This window comes from Ostrea edulis, chromosome 1, assembly GCF_947568905.1.
Source record: "Ostrea edulis chromosome 1, xbOstEdul1.1, whole genome shotgun sequence".
Taxonomy (NCBI): domain Eukaryota; kingdom Metazoa; phylum Mollusca; class Bivalvia; order Ostreida; family Ostreidae; genus Ostrea; species Ostrea edulis.
This window is the reverse complement of record NC_079164.1, coordinates 52,000,124-52,020,551: the sequence shown is the minus strand read 5'-3', so window position 1 is coordinate 52,020,551 and position 20,428 is coordinate 52,000,124. Positions and strand designations below refer to the sequence as shown.

The 20,428-nt window shown below is 34.9% G+C and overlaps 1 protein-coding gene across 11 annotated transcripts in view; it reads right to left on the bottom strand.

The window, feature by feature from the left end:
- Positions 1-20,428, bottom strand: part of LOC125650138 (basement membrane-specific heparan sulfate proteoglycan core protein-like) — a 251,179-nt gene that overhangs the window by 216,797 nt on the left and 13,954 nt on the right. For all 11 annotated transcript variants that reach the window (XM_056153518.1, XM_056153520.1, XM_056153516.1 and 8 more), the window contains exons 2-4: positions 14,389-14,542; positions 4,879-5,044; positions 1,943-2,094 (exon numbers count right to left, since the gene is read on the bottom strand). In XM_056153518.1, coding sequence (XP_056009493.1) covers positions 1,943-2,094; positions 4,879-5,044; positions 14,389-14,542 — 472 coding nt within the window. The remainder of the gene's footprint in view (positions 1-1,942; positions 2,095-4,878; positions 5,045-14,388; positions 14,543-20,428) is intronic.

Below are 20,428 nucleotides of genomic sequence, written 5' to 3'. Positions count from 1 at the left end.
TGATTTGATAACCCGACAAGACATCAGGCTAGACTTGTCCTCTATCTGACATCTCATCAGGAGACAGTAGACAGGTAGACTTCTTTTCAAAGTCAGCTTAGTGGTAGCAGTTATCCAAAAAATGCGAAAATGAAAGTAGGAATCCAACTGGAGATAAAAAAAAGAAAAAATCAATATATGCACCCAGGGCATCGTCGCAAACCACGGGTTATTGTTTCGTTCTATTTCACAAATTGTGAAATAGAATGAAACAACCCATGGTTTGCGACGATGCACCCAGGGGTGCATAAGCCGAGTTGCATGGGATACATTGTAAAGTCAGGAATGATGTGGCATATTTATAATTGTGAAGAACTAATTTCAGTTTTAAACTTTTCAAGTTACTGTCCAGAAACCATATTTGTCTGAAGTTTTCAATTTATTTTTGGTCACTGTGACCTTGACCTTTGACCTTTTTTCTCCAAAATCAATAGGGGCCTTGCTTTGCTGGTATCCAACAATATAACCAAGTTTCATTTGATTCAAATTAAAAAATTTCAAGTTATTCTCTGGAAACTTAATTTTTTTTTTGAATTTTAAATCTATTTTCGGTCACTGTGACCTTGACCTTTGACCCATTTTCTCCAAAATCAATAGGGGTCTTCCTTACCTGGTACATAACAATATCTTTAAGTATCATTTGATTCGGATTTAAACTTTCTCATCCGGAAACCAAATATTTCTGAAATTTTCATTCTATATTCGGTCACTGTGACCTTGACCTTTGACCTTTTTTCTCCAAAATCCATAGGGGTCTTCCTTACCTGGTACCCAACAATATATCAAAGTTTCATTTGATTCAGATTTAAACTTTCTGAGTTATCATCCGGAAACCAAATTTTTCTGAAATTTTCATTCTATTTTCGGTCACTGTGACCTTGACCTTTGACAATTTTTCTCCAAAATCAATAGGAGTCTTCCTTACCTGGTACCCAACAATATATCAAAGTTTCATTTGATTAGATTGTAAACTTTTTGAGTTATCATCCAGAAACCAATTGTTGACGCCCAACCGCCCGCCCGCCAACCCGCCCGCATCACCAAACCAATAGCCGAGTTCAACTTCGTTGCAACTCGGCTAAAAAAGGAGCTGCAACTATGCTTAGTACTTTAAAAAGAGAATTCTTTGGAAAAAAGTATCTTTTAATAACAAAGTAATAATTCAAATTAACACATTTTGAAATAAACAAGATGACATTGTGTTTGTGAAACACAAAATGCCCCACAATAATGGTCAATTCCAAAAGATGGCCAAGGTCACGAGGACAAATATCTTGGTACCAGTAAAAAGATCTTGTCATAAGAAATGCTCATGTGCAATATGAAAGCTCTGATATTTACCATTTAGAAGTTTTTTTAAATAGGTCAAATGTCAAGGTCAAAAGGTTTAGTACCCATGGAAAGGTCTTGTCACAAGGAATACTCATGTGAAATAGCTAAGCTCTAGCACTTACTGTTCAAAAGTTATTTGCAAAGTTAAAGTTTTCAAAAAGTAGGTCAAACTCCAAAGTCAAGGTCACAGGGTCAAAAATGTTGGTACCCACGGAAAGTCTTGTCACAAGGAATACTCATGTGAAATATCAAAGCTCTAGCACTTACTGTTCAAAAGTTATTAGCAAAGTTAAAGTTTTCAAAAAGTAGGTCAAACTCCAAAGTCAAGGTCACAGGGTCAAAAATGTTGGTACCCACGGAAAGTCTTGTCACAAGGAATACTCATGTGAAATATCAAAGCTCTAGCACTTACTGTTCAAAAGTTATTAGCAAGGTTAAAGTTTCAGACAGGATGACAAAATGACAGAAAGGACAAATTCGCTAGATTGATGATAAGATTTTTGGTGGTCCGTATGAATAAATATCCACCAGGACCAGAGGTCCAACGTTTTTCATGAATTTATAATTTTACCTTGTAAAGGTCTAAACTCGAATCCAACAGGGCTCACAGTGAAAGGGGAAATAACTCCACTCTGCAAGGCATTGTTTAAAGTATTGAATAAGGCAGAGCGATCCTGAAATCCTTGTGATCCTAGGTCAAATGTTACCATCAGAGATCCTGGGCTAGAAGAAAAACAATTAAAATCACATATTTTTTCTTGGATATCATGTTTTCTGTTCATTTGATACCCTATAATTTTTTGCCATAAAATGGTTATTCATACATTGTATATGTCAATTATCACAATTTCTTCTGTGTGTCTTCACATTTTTGCCTTTTTCAATTTTTTTCAAGTAGAGTAAACTGAAACAACTCAATTAAAATTCAGAAAAATTGTTGTCGAACTGCAGCCTTGAACATGGTGCCTCATGCTTGCCAGGCGAATGCACAATTCATAGGCAAATACTGGATGATAGATATTTAAGAAATGAACAACACTTTTGACCTGTTCATGGTCAATATATGTGAGGCAAATTCTGTGAATCGCACTAGCGATTCACAGAGAATTTGCCTCAAATCCAAATCCGTTCATATTGACCATGAACAGCTCAAAAGTGCTGTTCATTTCTTATATTTATATTCATTTACTAAATCACCATTTGTTTACATTGCTTGTATAAGTCAGGAAATATTTTGTTGCATAAAACGAACTCCTTACATCCACCTATGTCACAGTCGTATTGTGACGTACGTCAAAACATAGACATGACGTCACATTTTACCCTGCCTTTTATCAACATTGCACGGTGCACTGTATTTTGGAGCTAGGAGACTGGGATGGTAATCCACGCAAGTTCACAATCTTAATCCAAGGTGTGACTTTGCGAGATCTTTGTAACACATGTTGTATTTTTTCAAATCATTACGCTCTCTCAGTCGCGTACTTTAAACTAGTTCATAATCCGTTCACAGTCGATATGAACGGATTGTGTTGCGTGTTGATATTGGTTGGTTCATAGAGAAAAATGCGATTTGTAATGTAAATATATTGGTATAATTATCATACAGAGTTTATAATTTACAATTCCTTCATAGGAGAGCAAGTTTTATCATATCATAGTGAAATGCAATTTTCTATTCAAGTTCTATAAGGGCAAATGAATTTTTACAGTTTTCGAAGAGGGTTAATAGCTCACTATAATCACACAAACAGTTTGCCTTCTTGATGTCCAGGAATAAAGATTTTCTATATTATATTGCATTTTCAACATATGATCAACTACGGACCACCATGAGACCTGAACCCTGTGTCATAAATTTCACATCGCTCATTAGGCCGTCCTGAATTAATTATCTGTTTAACATCACTTGTACACATAGGATCCATAAAATTACCATTTGTCAAATTGACATTGATAATTGATGAATTACCACAGCCAACATCAACCCAACCCAACTCGTATTAATTAATTATATATATATATATATATATATATATATATATATATATATATATATATATATATATGTATTAAAATTGGTTTTCAGTATTAAAATGGTTTAAATTGAGAAATCATCAAGACAATGCAGGTATGATGACAACCCAACCCAACATCAAATTGGACGAGTTACAACATCTCTCAGGATGAGAACTGCAATATATATCAATGTACAAAATAACAGTGCACCTAACTGCAAATAAATATGGAAATTCACTGTATCCTTGGCAGCTCACTAAAAGCTGGCCATTCTTGAAATGTCATTAGATAAGTTATATTTGTTTCAAAGTGTAATATTAGCTTTCCGAAGGCATAAAAATCTGTCAGAAATAATGCTAATATAAATCTACATATAGGTTAGCTTTCTAGAAGCAGGGACAGGTCACTCTGTTTACTCATAGATGGTTTGCTTTTCAATGCCAGCATATATCCATCAGAGATTAACAAAAAGTTGGAAAATAGCTTTACACATTTATCTTGGAACTCGGGTTTAATTTGAACTGAGCATTATATTTACATTCCAGATGATCAGCTCTGCTTAATATGTCTTGTGGTGTTTATATTCCTCTGTTGCTGCATACATTGATAGAGCAAAAAGAATGATGGGTTTGCAATAATAAATAGTTCGCATATCTCACGGATATTTCTCCCATTCGTATTAAAATTGGTTTTCAGTATTAAAATGGTTCGTATTAAAATTGGTTTTCATTATTAAAATGGTTAAAATTGAGAAATCATCAAGATAATGCAAGTATGATGACAAATGTTGTTTACAAATTCATATTTAAAAGAAGTATTCTCCACAAGCATAGAGGTAAAGAGCATCAAGAAATAATAAAGCTTTCCCAGCGTTTCACAAAATAGCAGGAAAACGTATGATAAGAACATGTTCGAATGCATATTGGTGCAATGATACACAGGGTGTTAGAACATGTTCGAATGCATATTGGTGCAATGATACACAGGGTGTTCATAGGACGACCAATCAGATAGCTTTATTGTGATCTCATTAGGTAAAGCTGGTTAACAGTAGTCATTCTAAGTCGCCGCTTCCACGGTGTCAGACACTTCTAAGTCGGCGCTTCCATGGTGTCAGACACACTATATTTTTAACAGTTTATCAAATAGCAATTTTTAGTATTCTTTCTCTAGACATTATTAACACCAGCATATGGATACAGATTTCCATAGTTTTTCAATATTAATCCTTTTTTCTTCTATGTTTTTTTTTTGGATGGTTAGGAATGCTTTTGATGAAGGCAAACGCTAAATGGTTATTAAGCTGTATTTCATTTTATGCAATATCACATTTGCTAAAATTCATAATCATTGTATATTTTTGTTTATTAATTAAACGCTCAGCTGCCCGAAAAGCTAGCCTGGCTTACTGTTAATTTGTGTGTGGATAGTTTATATGGTAACAGTGACATTCTAGTAAGAGTATATTATACTAAAACAGTTTCCTACCTGAACTGGAGAACAACCACAGTTTGCTGTCCTGGAACTTTATCAAACAAAAGTTTTACAGCTGAGGCCACTTTACCAGACAATTCCCTGAAGGCAGCTGATGAGCTGTCCCCTAGTTCATCTCTGTACAATATACTTGTAATGTTCATCACACATCGGAAAAATTCTGAAATTACAACCATGACTAATGGAAAAGTAGTCGTTCATATCTAAAGTACATAAGGGTAATTCAATCAAATGTCTAAGATGGGCATAAGATGATTTGCTCTTGATGTTCTTTGACAAAGTTTTCTACATGAATGGCATCACCAATCAGACCGAGATGTGCATTGCAATCACAAAATTGACTCAAATCCGATTTTTTTTTTCAACTAACTGCCGCAATCTATGCACATTTGTACACTTCCTTACAATTAAGTGCTGTGAGTTTGTTTATGTTGAGTTCTACATTTTTACATCCAATTCAAGAAATTTCAACACATGTTGAAACATAGCCAGCTTTAAGTGAAGTGCTACAATTTTTACCTATGCATGATGCTGAGGGTCATAACTGTGAGAGTTCTTATCATGCCAATGTCTGCTATAATGTAGGACTTTGGTTTTCGAAAGACTCTACTTTCACTTCTATCTTAAATATTTGCATACAAGTCTATCCATGTGTAAGTTGGGGACCCACAAAGCAATTTTAACATAGTATTTGACTAACAAATTTGTGCTCAGACAGACAAAATTTTGAACTGTCATTCCAGATGTCTGACAGTCTTCAGAAAATTCGAATCATTCTGATCTATAATTAATACTATTTTCAAATACATGTGTTATTGTGACATTTAACTGTACTTTAATACGTTCAAATTATCATTAATCAGATGAGACAATTTGTCCAACATCAGAGCTGCCAACATTATGAAACAGAAAATAGTGAGGCAGGGGTCAGGGGGCCACTGGTTTTTTTTATGAATGCCTATTAACCTTGGCAATTTGAGCTTTTAACATACACTTAAACACTCATTTTTATTAAACTTTTTGTGTATATTAGATATTTGAGACATGTTTAATCAGAAAATCATTTTAGTTTTAGATGTATTGTTTGTAAGTCTTCCGTAGGTCTTCAATTAGGTAGGCCGAAGACAGACAGCACTGAAAATTTCGAAACGTCAAAAATCTAAAGATTTATTGTAAAATCATAAAGCGTATTTTCAGCCCTAAAATCATATGCCTTATGCCAAAATTGTGAGGGATAGCAACTCTGCAACATCATTCAATGCTTACGGTGCTTTGATTTCATTCATGAGAATAAAGCTCGTTTTCAAGATAATGTGACCAACATTGAAACTGAAGGGGTACTTTCTGACTTTAACAATGAAACTGGTACTGTACCATACTTTTCACTCTGAATGTATGCGAAATAGTAATTCTTTACATTTTTTATTACCAAAATTTCTCTGCATTCAAGAACAGCCTACTGTAAGTAAACATGACTGTAGTAATTAAAGTATTCATAAACAAACTCTTCAAAATATTTGGAAATTAAATGCTTGGTTAAGTGGATATGGGGGGGAAATGGAAAAATTCTTCGTAATTTTATCTTCAACAACATTTCTAAGGGGTTCTTAAAGGATTATTTGAAAACCGTAAAGAATATGTGGGATTGGAAAGAAAGTTGTATGAACATACCAGCAGTCATAGCAAAGAGTATTTTCCATTTACAAGCCAACAAAAAATTATGTAGACAATGCAAATTTTTTCCTTAAGACTACCATCAATTTTGGCAGTAAAACTTCAAAATAAATCCAAGCAAAGAACATGGATTATTTTCTATGAATATATTAATATTCAATGTTAAAACATGTCAACCGTGTTGAAATTAAACTGAAATCTGATTATACGCATTAGATATTTACATTTCCCCAAGTAAAAGCATAGTGGAGAAAGTTTGACAAATTACATCAGGCACAATGTCCAATAAATCTCATAAAATTTCAGAGCTCATCGTAAATTATAGCATGGTGATAAAAAGTCTGAGACAAAATGAAACTTCATCATTTATCATGATAGGTAAATAGATCATGACAATTCATAACAGAAATAAATACTTAACATGTCTTAACACTGTATACTAAGTGGAAGAAAAAGCAATGCAAGCTACAAGCAATTTACAAGTAAAAGTTAAGAAATATGCCCCATTTGCCCAAAATTACTGAAACTAAATAAAGGAGCTTTAAATAAATAAACTTGACTGAACTCTAAAATAATTCCAGTAATTAGCACAATTACTAGTAACCAAACAAAATTATGCCTATTGTTAATTCCAAACTATAAAGTATCAATGAATTAATAAAAACTTTATGATCATCCATTATAATTTAAAAACAGCTTATAATGGAACAAAATTACTAAGAGTATCCATAAGTCCCCTGCTGCCGCAAAAAAAGTTGAAGCACAAAAGTTCTATAACTCCTGTAACATTTGTAGAATTTAAACTGCAGGGGAATATGATCAACTACATATTGTGATTAACAATCCAGAAAAATTTGAACAAAATCTGTACAGTGGTCTCTGAGGAGTTGCATCCACAAAGTGTTCCTATAGTGTAGCATGTACAAAGAATTAAAATGGTGGCGCAATATGATTAACTACATATGGTTACTAACAATCCTACAAAATTTGAACAAAACCCATTGAGCAGTTTCAGAGTAGCATCCAAAGTCAAATGGGACAAACGCGTGGACACCGGTATTTCTATGTCCCCTTCCGCATTGCAGCAGGGAACAAAAATGATGACACTGCAGACTCCCCAAAAATGTTATATTAATGTCTAACAAGAGGCCCATGGGCCTAGAATCACTCTTCTGATACATTGTAGAACAGGTAAAAATTCTCACTAACCAAGATTCATCAATTAACAAAGTTTGATGATGTTAAGTCAAATAGTACCTGAAAATTTAAATGTAACTGTCCAAAAGTAGGTCACGGTGACCTACTTTTGGTGGACACACTGAAGACTCAAGATGCATCAACTGACAAGTCAAATAGTATTCAAATATAGCCGTCAAATTCCAAAAGCAGGCCACAGTGATCTACTTTTTGGTCGACACACTCCAAAGACTCAAGACCCATCAACTGACAAGCTTGATGATTGTAAGTCAAATAGTTAGTGATGGGCAATCGGACCTAAAACCACAATCGATTATCTGCAATAATCGGACACATGTACTCGATTAATAATCGATTATAATCGGAATTGGCATTTAAGTGTTTTCCCCTCAAATTAGATGTAACAGAATCATTAAATGTATGGAAACAACATTTGAATTCTTCTTTGTTTCATTTATTCACTGGTATATAAATCAGAATTCCAATATATCAAGTAATGGAATTTATCTATAATCTCAATGTATCAAAGATATCCGAGATAGACTCCTTTATTTTGACCGTTGAATGTCATTGTTGTTACCGTCCTTCATATCTCCCGCCATTTTCTTTGCTTATTTTTGATCGGGTTTGACATACAGAAAATAAAATTTGAACAAAGTTGAAGTGATTTCCGGATTTTATTTGGTCAACGATGTCGACGACTTTTATTTTGTAATCGATTAGTAGCATCGTGGGTCTCTGAATGACCGACAATCGATCATCGACGACAATCGTTTCATCACTACAAATAGTATCTGAAATATTCAAATATAGCCGTCAAAATCCAAAAATAGGTCACAGTGACCTACTTTTTAGTCAACACACTCTGAAGACTCAACATGCATCAACTGACAAAGTTTGATAATTGTAAGTCAAATAGTAACTGAAATATTAAAATATAGCCGTCAAATTCCAAAAGTGGCTCATGGTGACCTACTTTTTGGTCAACAAACTATGAAGACTCAAGATGCATCAACTGACAAAGTTTGATGATCCTAGCTTTCATAGTGTCCAAAATATGCATCTAAAATTGAAAATGTGAAATTTGAATGTCTGCAAAATTCAAAAAGGTCACTGTGACCTACTTTTTTTTATAAATATGTTTCGAGGCCTCTAGACGCATCAACTTACAAGGTTTGATGATTCTAAACCTCTCGGTATCTGAAATAACAACCTAAAATGTATTCATAAACGCAGTATTAAGTCTTCCCCGGAAGACATGTGTCGCCTGCTAGTTGATTCTATATGTAATATATCACGTATAATGTTGAAAAAGTAAATTATTCAAATGGTTTTTGTCAGTTTAATACTCCTTTTAAAGGTTTTGAGAATTACTAAACATTCTTTAACGATAACTTCATTGAAATTGAAAGATGAGACATTATTATGCAATGCAATTTGTGGGAGAATCTGTTTGAAATTAAGACATTTATTAAATGTAGACTGAATGAAAACATATGTTTGAAAATATGTATCAACCTGTTACTGTGCTCTTCAAGACAATGGTAATAACCATAAGTAATTATCTGTTGGGTTTACTGCTTAGTCTTGTTGTCTTTTTATATATCCAATTTACTGTTTCTCAAGAAAAATCATAATTAGTGCTGTTCTGAAATCACATATACTGTCCTTCAGTATGGGAATTACAAATACTGTCCTTTTGTACATAAAAATACTGTCCTTCAGTTAATCATAAAATAAAATCTTCAGCAAAAAATTGTTTTGGTGTAAAAAATTCTAAGTCCCGGCAAACAGGAAGTTAATAAGCGACAGATTCGAAAATGTCTTACACAATACAGTTGGCCACACTGATGCTCTGTGTCAAATATCAGGGAGTTGCCCCATGTGGTTCTTGAGAAAACTGTGACAGAAATTTTTTTGCTGTAAAAAATTCTAAGTCCCGGCAAACAGGAAGTTGATAAGCGACAGATTCGAAAATGTTTTTACACAATACAGTTGGCCACACTGATGCTCTGTGCCAAATATCTGGGAGTTGCCCCATGTGGTTCTTGAGAAAACTGTGACAGAAATTTTTTGTGACAACGACAGACAACGACGCAAGACGACGGATACTGATCCCTATATGTCGCCACTGCGTGTAACGCAGGCGACACAATAAAATTCAGAAAGTAGGTCATGGTGACATACTTTTCACATGACGCACTTCAAGGTCCCATGATCCATCATCTGACAACTTTTGATGATCATAGGCTCAAAAGTGTCCAAGATATGCATCAAAATCCATTTAATAATAATTACCTGCGAAATTCAAAAAGTAGGTCACCATGACCTACTTTTTAGACAACATGATATTAGGTCCTAAGATGCATCAACTGACAAAATTTTATGATCCTAGTCCTTATACTAAGCAAAATATCGTTTTAACAAAACAAAATTTAAGGTCAACTTGAGTGACCTTGACACCACACCCTTTGCCCCAGGATGATGCCTTGAACAATTTTTTATCTACAACCTATCCTCATCCTTATGCATAAGTTTGGTGATAATTTGCCTAGTGGTTCTTAAGAAGATTTTTTAGCAACCACTACTTTTGTTTGCATTTTCCTAATTATTTCCCCTTGTTAAAGGATGACAACCCTAGTTTTAGAACAAATGAAAGTCCTTGGGCCAAGGATACCCTGTGACAAATTTGACAAAAATTGGCCAAGGGGTTCTTGAGATATAGCCCTTTTTCCAAAAGGTTGATGCACACCGCACGACAGACATATGGCCTTCGGCTCAGAAGAGCTAAAAATCGATTCAAGAACAGAAGTGGCCGGGTTGCTTTGAAATATGTTATCTATCATATAGACAGCAGTACAAATCATACTGGAAAAATTTATATATCAAAAGTAGAATTTTTCAAAATGGAAGCACTTTTAAAATGTCACATGTATATCATCAATGTTTTTATAACATCTAAAATGTACAAGGTCTGAAAAATGTTAAGTAAAAGCTACGAGAGGAGTTGGTTACACAAAGTAGGTACCATGTTTAACAAGAGGCCCATGGGATTTGAACAATCTTGAATCTGCACTATGTCAGGATGCTTTCATGTACATTTCTATTTTCCTGGCCCAGTGGTTCTTGAGAAGAAGATTTTTAAAAGATTTTCCCTATATATTTGCATGTAAAACTTTGATCCCCTATTGCAGCCCTAACCTACCCTCCGGGATGATGATTTGAACAGACTTGAATCTACACAATGTCAGGAAGCTTTCATGTAAATTTCTGCTCCTTTGGCCCAGTGGCTCTTGAGAAGATTTTTAAATGATCCCATCCTATTTTTGCATTTTTGTGATTGTGTCCCCTTTGAAATATTTGCACAAACTTGAAAGCCCTTCACCCAAGGATGCTTTAATTGTGCCAAGTTTGGTTGAAATTGACCCAGTGGTTCTGGAGAAGATGAAAATGTGAAAAGTTTACGCCGACGCTAACGACAGACAATGGACAAATTTTGATCAGAAAAGCTCACTTGAGCCTTTAACTCAGGTGAGCTAAAAATGAAGGTTCAACTACATCATGTACATGTAAATTTTTCAAAGAATGTCCAATCACTTCCAAAAAGACACATTCACATCTTCAATGCTTCCATAACAGTTGTACATGCAAGGTCTGAAGGATGTCACATAAATGCTGTAGGAGGAGTTGATAAAAAAAAATAGGTATCGTTTATTTAAGACATGCTTAAAAATGACAAAGTTCAAGTACATGTACACGTAAATCTTTCGAAAAATGCCTGATCACTTTCAAAAAGGCACATGCACATTTTCAATGTATCCATAACAACTGTACAAAGTTTGAGGAACGTAAGTTAAGAGGTGTGAGAATTGATTACACAGAACAGGTACCATCTATTCAAGAAATGCTTTAAAAATGACTAAGTTCAACCACATGTAAATTTTTTTTTAAATGTCTGATCACTTTTAAAAAGGCACATGCACATCTTCAATGTATCCATAACAACTGTACAAAGTTTGAGGAATGTCAAGTTAGAGGTGTGATAGTACTTGATTACACAAAGTAGGTACCCTATTAAAAGGATGCCTGCCAGTCCGCCATTCATCATTCTATAAGCTGTTTCCATATTGTGCAACCCAGCCAAAAATGATGCATCATGGGAAAATACACAAACAAGTATGGCAGCAGTTGACAATTTAGATAACCAATGCCAATGGAGGCACATGTGAGATGTGGACAGTTCAGTAGTAAACATTAACTTAACAAGCTCTAACAAAATGACATTGCTTAATTATCAATGTGAAAAACAAAGAGCTAAAAAACACAAATCAAATTTACATATTTGCAAGTCTAATTAACAGTATTTCTTTGGTTTGTGAAATCACAATAATAGAAATCACAGAAATTTCTTGAACTATGGCAATTTAACTCTTTCAACCTTTGACGAAATTACCTAATCATGTTACTAGCTCATGCTACTAACTTGCATTTACATCAGAGTAACAGCAATGAAATTTAATTTGCAACCACAACATATTATGTCGATGTGTAGGAGTCATATATTATTTATATCTTGTGACCTATCAAGAAGATTACAAGCACTTCATAAACCATTTAACTTTTTATCTTAACCTGCAAGGTATACACACAAATAATGGGTTTGGTCAAAAGCCAATGCTTCTGGGCTAATACAAGGCTGATCTAAACTCTAGTATCACTCTATGTCCCAAGAAGACAGTCAGATGAAACATCAAAAGATGAGAGTCAACAGATCACAATGTTAATCTGTTAACCTGGCACTTCATTTGCTGTCAATATGAACTAAAAAACCGAACTCATGTATTACATGTACTATTACTATATATTAATTAAAATTGCTATTGACAGAAAGCAATTAGGTCCCTTCTCCAAGTTCATCTGCAGGATCAATTACCTTTTCAAGAAATTCGCAAGCTGGGAATGTATGCTGTAACCTTGACCTTTGACCTCAAGATAAAATCTATGTCTCGTTAACCACCAATAACCAATGTACATAGTGAAAACATGGGAAAGGTTTATTGTGACATTGATCTTTGATTTCAATACTCCAAAATCTGATGCTGTGTTCCTTTAATGGTCAACTAACTACCTTGGTATAAAATATGAAAGCTTCATGTAGAATACTATTCATACAAGAAATGTTTGTAAAACATATATGCCCCCATTGGTGTAAAATCAAAGAGTTATACACATGTATCATCTAATTTGTAGTAGTGCCAATACAATTCAAGATATGAAGTGGACAATGCCTTCCTATGCCCAGAGTGGATTAACCCTTTACCTTTGACCATGTGACCTAAAAATCCATAGAAGTTATCTACTCCTTAAGATGTACCAGTGCACTAAGTTTGGTGTCAATCAAGCAAATGATTCTTAAAATAGAGGAGACAATATATTAATATGCCCAGTTTGACCCTTGACCTTTGATCATGTGGACCCAAAATTAAAAGGGGTCATCTACTCCGTATGACGTACAAGTGTACCATGTTTGATGCCTATCAAGCAAAGGGTTCTCAAGATATTGAGCAGACAGTATTTTCCTATGTCCAGAGTGGATTGACCCTTGAACTTTGACCATGTGACCTAAAATCAATAGGGGCTATTTACATTTTATGATGTCCCAATATACCAAGGTTGATGTCTGTCAAGCAAAAGATTCTCAAGATATTGAGTGGACAGTATCTTATGTTCAGTCTGACCCTTAAACATGTGACCTCAAAATCAATAAGGGTCATCTACTCCTTAGGATGTACCAGTGTACCAAGTTTGATGTCAATCAAAGAGTTCTCAAAATATTGAGCAGACAGTAGATTCTCCAGTTTGACTTCTCACCTTTGATCATGTGACCTTAAAATCAATAAGGGTCATCTATTCTTTAGGATATACCAATGTTCCAAGTTCGATGTCTGTCAAGCATAGGGTTCTAAAAATATTGAGTAGACAGTAGATTCCTATTTCCAGAGTAAATTGACCCTTGACCTTTGACCTGAAAAAATAAGGGTCCTCTTCTACTCATTCCCAACCCACCTATGAAATATCATTACGATCAAGTGAATGATATTGAGCGAACATGTGGTCTACCGACTGACCAGTAAAAAACAATATACCCCTCTTCTTTGAAGCCCTTCAAGGGGGCATAAATATTGTGTTTCACAATGAAAGTAATGACAGACAGACAAATCTCGATGGCAGGACAAGCATTTCGATTCCTGTATAGCGTCTGCATTTGTAAAGAGCCTCAATGATTTACATTTAAAAGTGACAAAGAAAATTCATTTTTTGCACTGGTGTATTGTAGCATTTGTAAAAATTAATGACAACTACCCTTCTCCACAAGTCATGTACTGGATATATCTCGATAACAAACACATGTATAATCTGTATCATAACAGTTCTATATCCAAGATGCAATTGCCATCAATTGGGAATGACATATTACACATGCAACAAATTATGCAACTGTCTACACTTGAAAGAAGTATCAGTCCACAAAAATGCTTCAACTAACATCAAAGGTGCAAGGGTTGTTTATTTAACTCTAGTCTTGCTGAGAGACTTTCCATGTCTCAGTACTGTTGCCAGTGGTGTACTCACCTGGTACTGTGGGGGGTATCACACCCCCAGTTCCACTCCCTTCCACATCACCGGATCCTTCATCTTGTAAAAAATCCTCATCATCTTTCAAAGTGTTTGCAGTTGATCTCTTCTGGACTACAACTTGAACATCATCAAACTCGAAGTCCTTTTCCTGTAAAAGATTTTCTCAAAACAATAATCATCAGAAACAGGAGGGGAAAAAACAAGTAAAATTACCATTTGAATCAGCCAAAAATATGGACTATACATTTTTCTGCACAAACTTTGCCCGAATATTGTGTCATGTATACCCAGGTTTCTTTGCTGAATTTTGTGAAGGTAATTAGTTTTTGAAAAGGCTGAGTTTCAGAAATCAAGTCCCAGTAAAATATAATTTGTTTTTGTTCAAAACTAATGTCTCCCCAGCACCCCCAAATTAAAGTGTACACACACACCCCTCCCCTTAATGCACTGCATGGTATGGAGCAGGAACATAGACACATAGACATTATGAAGTGCACTTTGTGCATTGAGGAAAAAGATGGAGAAAAGATTCCAACATCGATGTGACCAATGTCATTGTTGTATATGATACAAAAATAATTACCGTTATGCTGAAGAAATAATAGAAAAGTGAACATACCCTTGTACATGAAAAAAAAGTTACAAAACACTTCTCTTTGATCCACTGTAAATTGTGGGAAAATGTTATATCCCTGGGTCAGAATAATGTGAACATCATTAAATGATAATGAAGTATTGTACAAAATTTCAAGGATATCTGATAAGCCCTACAGGAAGTGTTCACAAGTTATTTTACACCCTCCACCCCTCTTCGATCTACTATAACTTTAAGGATAACAATGGGATTCAACTGTCCCTTCAATATGGCATTGAAGCACTGTACAAAGTTTTAAATCTATCAAATAAGTCATAGAGGAAGAAGTTTTCACAAACTATTTCATATCCTCCATCCCTCTTAGATCCACTATAACTTTTAAGAAAATTATTGGATCCTCACATCCCGACAATTTGCTTCAAATATAATACTAAATAACAAACTATACATATACAGTTTAAATCTCTTCACATATCACTCATCCTCCAGAAATGATTCCAAATTCAACAAGAGGCCCAAGGACCACATTGCTCACCTGAGTCACTTGGCTCATATTTAAAGATTTTCCCTATATATTTGTATGCAAAACTTTGATCCCCCCTTGTGACCCCATCCTCCCCTGGGGGCCATGATTTTAACAAACTGAAATCTGAAATATGTCAGAAAGCTCTCATGTAAATCTCAGCTTTTCTGGCTCAGTGGTTCTTGAGAAGAAGATTTTTAAAGATTTATCCTATATATTAGTATGTAAAACTTTGATCCCCTATTGTGGCCCCATCCAACCCCCGGGGGCCATGATTTGAACAAACTTAAATCTGCAATATGTCAGGAAGCTTTCATGAAAATTTCAGCTTTTCTGGCACATTTGTTCTTGAGAAGAAGATTTTTAAATGACCCCACCCTATTTTTGCGATTATCTCCCCTTTGAAAGGGACATGGCCCTTCATTTGAACAAACTTGAAAGCCCTTCACCCAAGGATGCTTTGTGGCAAGTTTGGTTAAAATTGGCCCAGTGGTTCTTGAGAAGAAGATGAAAATGTGAAAAGTTTAAGACGACAGACAACGGACAAATTTTGATCAGAAAAGCTCACTTGAGCCTTCGGCTCAGTTGAGCTAAAAATCAATAATAAGAACAGAAATGGCTGAGTTCTTTTTGAAAACGCTATCTATCATAGAGAAAGCAGTACAAAACATACTGGGAAAATGACATATTAAATGTAGAATTTTTCAAAAAAACAAAAGCTTTTTTAAAATGTTACATGTATACCTTTAATGTTTTTTACTATAATGTACAAGGTCTGAAAAACATCAAGCAAAAGCTGTGATAGTTCGTTACACAAAGTAGGTACCATGCTTAAAAAATGACCAAGTTCAACTACATGTAAATTTTTCGAACAATGTCCAATCACTTCCAAAAAGACAAAGGCATATCTTCAATGTGTCCATAAAAACTGTACAAAGTTTGAGGAATGTCAAGTTAGAGGTGTGAGAGGAGGTGATTACACAAAGTAGAAAGTATAGGTACCTTATTACAGGGACGGAAGCCCGCCCGCCCAGTCACCCAACCACCATTCACCATACTATACGCCAGATGTACGTTCAACCCGTCCAAAAAAAAGGATGTTGCACAGTTTTCATCAACATTCTTCCATTTTGTTTTCAATTATGTGTATACAAAATTTCTATTGTGAAGATAGCACAAATTTTGTAATACTTTTGTGGTATTCAATGCATGTATAAAATGCATTTGAAAATTAGTGATTTACCTGAATTTTCCTGTGTCACTTACGTAGTCATACAACTTTATAACTATCTTTCACAAAGTTTGAGATTTTTCTCTGATCTAGAATGATAATTGTGATACATATCAAAAATATCATTATTATGCCAGAGCTTGCCTTAGTTTAAATCTAACCTGCTGTCTCCGGATTTCCCATGACTAACGACTAGCTCCCCAGAAACAAAACATTAAAGCTAGTGTTTCTTTACATGTTTAAAGGCATGTACATACATAAATACCATGGATATAACATTTATAAACATTCAATGGAACCGTCTTTTATTACCATCTTTTCTTTTGCAGCAGGTGCAATGTCACGGTTTGATGCAAGACTTCCATGAAACATGTACATTTTTAAATAAAAAAGACCGATTACGATGGAAAATGATAAGCAATATTGTTACCACGGTTGTCGGTTGCATACATTGATGATGACGTGTTTTTAATATGAAACTAACAGGCAAATGTAATTTTAAAAAACTAGACAGTAAAAGCCCCACGCAAGTGTTTGCCTTTAAATTTACTCTACATCATACTAGTGTAACAAGCAAAGAAACAACACAGCATACCTTATACAATATATATTCATGCTGCATATGTCAAGATACACTGAGTATTCTGTTGGGTAAGTGCCCTGGGGTCATCCAAAACCCCATTTCATAATTGTTGAAATATATTTAAAACAATTGAGGTCCTGACCCCTAAACCATATACATTCCTGCTGCATATATCAAGATGCATTGAGTATTCTGATAGGCAAGTGCCCTGGGGTCATTCCAACCACCATTTTTTTATTGTTCATGATTGATTGATTGTAAATTGTTTAACGTCCAACTTGAGAATCTTTCACTCATGTAGAGACGTCACCATTGCCGGTGAAGGGCTGCAAAATTTAAGCAGACCTGTGATTCTTCCGTCGGAAGACAAAATCTCCCGAATTTGAGCCCCCCCTTCCGTTCCTTCCGTTAAAATGTAAAATCTTCCGTCATTTCAAATTTTCAACAACAAAAATTTTCTGAGCGCCATTTTTCGATATTGATATGGAAAAACCCCGAGACAATCGAAAGTCGTCTACTTCCAGTTATTGATTTTTCTGTCACAGTGACTGCACAGGTAAACGTCAATTAACGAGGGTACAGTAATTACTGAAGCCATTTGAGGAGTTTATTTATGATTACACAGCAATTAGTGATAATAAAACAATTAGTGGATGATTAAAAAGATTGTTTTTGGCACACGCTCTGGTGATTAGGAAGTGATACCGACAGTTGAAGTCGGACGATCTTTGATGCTGTTGAAAACTTGGTAAGGAGCAGGTGGGAAAAGAAAGTGGGCACTGAAGATGTTCGTAATATGTGTGGACAGAATGACACAATTGTATTAGAATGGATTATCTCTAACTGAACTGTATATTCAAAGATGGATACGGCAAGACGACGATGGGTGTGCACAGTTCGAATTTTCTCAATATTTATTTACACATGCATGTATAAATAGTACGTGGCCAAGTCTTGTAACATATATTTGTTCACTACACATTTCACTGAAAAAAAAACACGTTTTCAGATATGCAATGTAGTTCTTTTATGTGAGAACATGTTCTTTATATTATTTAGCTCACCAGTGCTGAAATCTCAAGTGAGCTTAAATTTGTTAGTAGGCCTAGATCTAATATGTTGGTCAACTTTTCTGAAAAGTGATAATTGTTATAACTTGTTATCTCTGTAATAAATATATAAATATAACAAGATTTTTTCTTTTAATTGTGGTTTTTAAGGTATTGACTTAAGAATTATCAATGTTCTTAACACAAAAAAGGAATTATCAATGTTCTCAACACAAAAAGGATCTGATGATTATGAACTCAGACACTTGTAACACAAAAAAAACTACTAATAGCATGATTTCATTAGCCAATGAACACACAAAAACGGTAAAAAAAAAAATGTCGATAAAAAATCTCCAGTTATCAGACCAAAACTCCAACTGAAAATTTTCAAATCTCCAGTTGTGGCATGACAGTTCTGTCACAGGTATGTTTAAGCCTATGCTCGACGCCAACGGCCTTTGAGCAGGGAGGGATCTTTATCGTGCCACACCTGCTGTGACATGGGGCCTCGGTTTTTGCAGTGTTATCCGAAGGACTGCCTCATTTAGTCGCCTCTTTCAACAAGCAAAGGGTACTGAGGACCTATTCTAACCCAGATCCCCACGGGAATGTTCAAAAATATCTTTAAAATGGCTGAGATTCCAACCCTTTAAACAACCAGAGGTTGTTTTTATGAAATTTGAAGTGCACCAAATAAAACCTCCTCCCCTTAATGTACTGCATGGTATGGAGGAGAAAGTATGGGCAGGAACATAGACATTATGAACTCCAATAAGCCATTTAGGAGAAGTGTTCACCAACTATTTTACACCCTCCACCCCTCAGACCCACTTTAAGGATAACAATAAGATCCTCCTGTCCCTACAATATATGCACATCTACAAATGCCATTGAAACATTGTACAAATTCTCAAGTCTATCAGATAAGCCATATAGGAGAAGTGTTCACAAGCTATTTTACATCCTCCATTTTGTATCCACTGTAACTTTCAGGAAAATAATTGGATCCTAGCTCCCATCCCGACAATATGCACATCTACAAATGGCAATGAAGCATTGTACACAGTTTCAAGTCTATTCAATAAGCCATATAGGTGGAGAAGCGTTCACAAAATTTTGTGAAAGACAGACGGACAGATAGAAAATGAAAAAAATAATGTCTCCCCCTGGAAGAGGAGAGACATAAGTTCTTGCACATGACACAATGCACCGAGCACTTGCTTTTTATTCATCATCATTTTTCCACCCCATTTGCCTCTCAAAGTGATAAAGAAAATTTATTGCACATCTCAAGGACATCTGCAACAATCATTTTCCAAAAGATTTGGCTATTGTGTAAATTGTAAGAGGAGTTCTGCAAACAAGGGTTTTTGTAGAAAAATTTCATTTTCAACCCCTTTTGGCCCCCTGGGTGAAAATGAAAATTCCGAAACCCTAATGCACATCTACAGGACACCATCAATCATCTTCCAAACGATTATTTGGCTACTGCGTAAAATGTAAGAGGATTTCTGGGAACCAGCCTTGGATTTCTTGGGAAAATCTCAAAATTAAGTTCTAATTTACTTTTTCTGAGCAGTCAAAATTTTAGTAAAATCTCAGACTTAAGTCCAAGTTTTGACTTAAGTTTACTTCCAGAAATCCAGGTCAGGTTAGTTTAGAAAAAAAAACGTTTTTTACCCCCATTTGGCCTCCAGGGTAAAATTGAAAATTCCAAAATCTTACTGCACATCAACAGGACATTACCTATCATATTCATGAAGAATAACTGGTTACTATACTTAAAATAAAAGGCGAGTTTGAGGAAAAGAAAGTGTGACAGATGGACCAGGGTAACAACAATATACCCGAACTTTCTTTAAAGAGTGCGAGTATAAAAATCATCGAAAAGCCTGACTGGCATAACTCCTGACCTTCACAGCAATTATTTCCAAATTAAACAATGTAAAGCAAAAAATAGCAATCTGAAATGAAAAATTGAAGATCACAAACCAAGTTATCAACAAAAAAATACATATACATGTATATTTACATATAATCAATGATTATG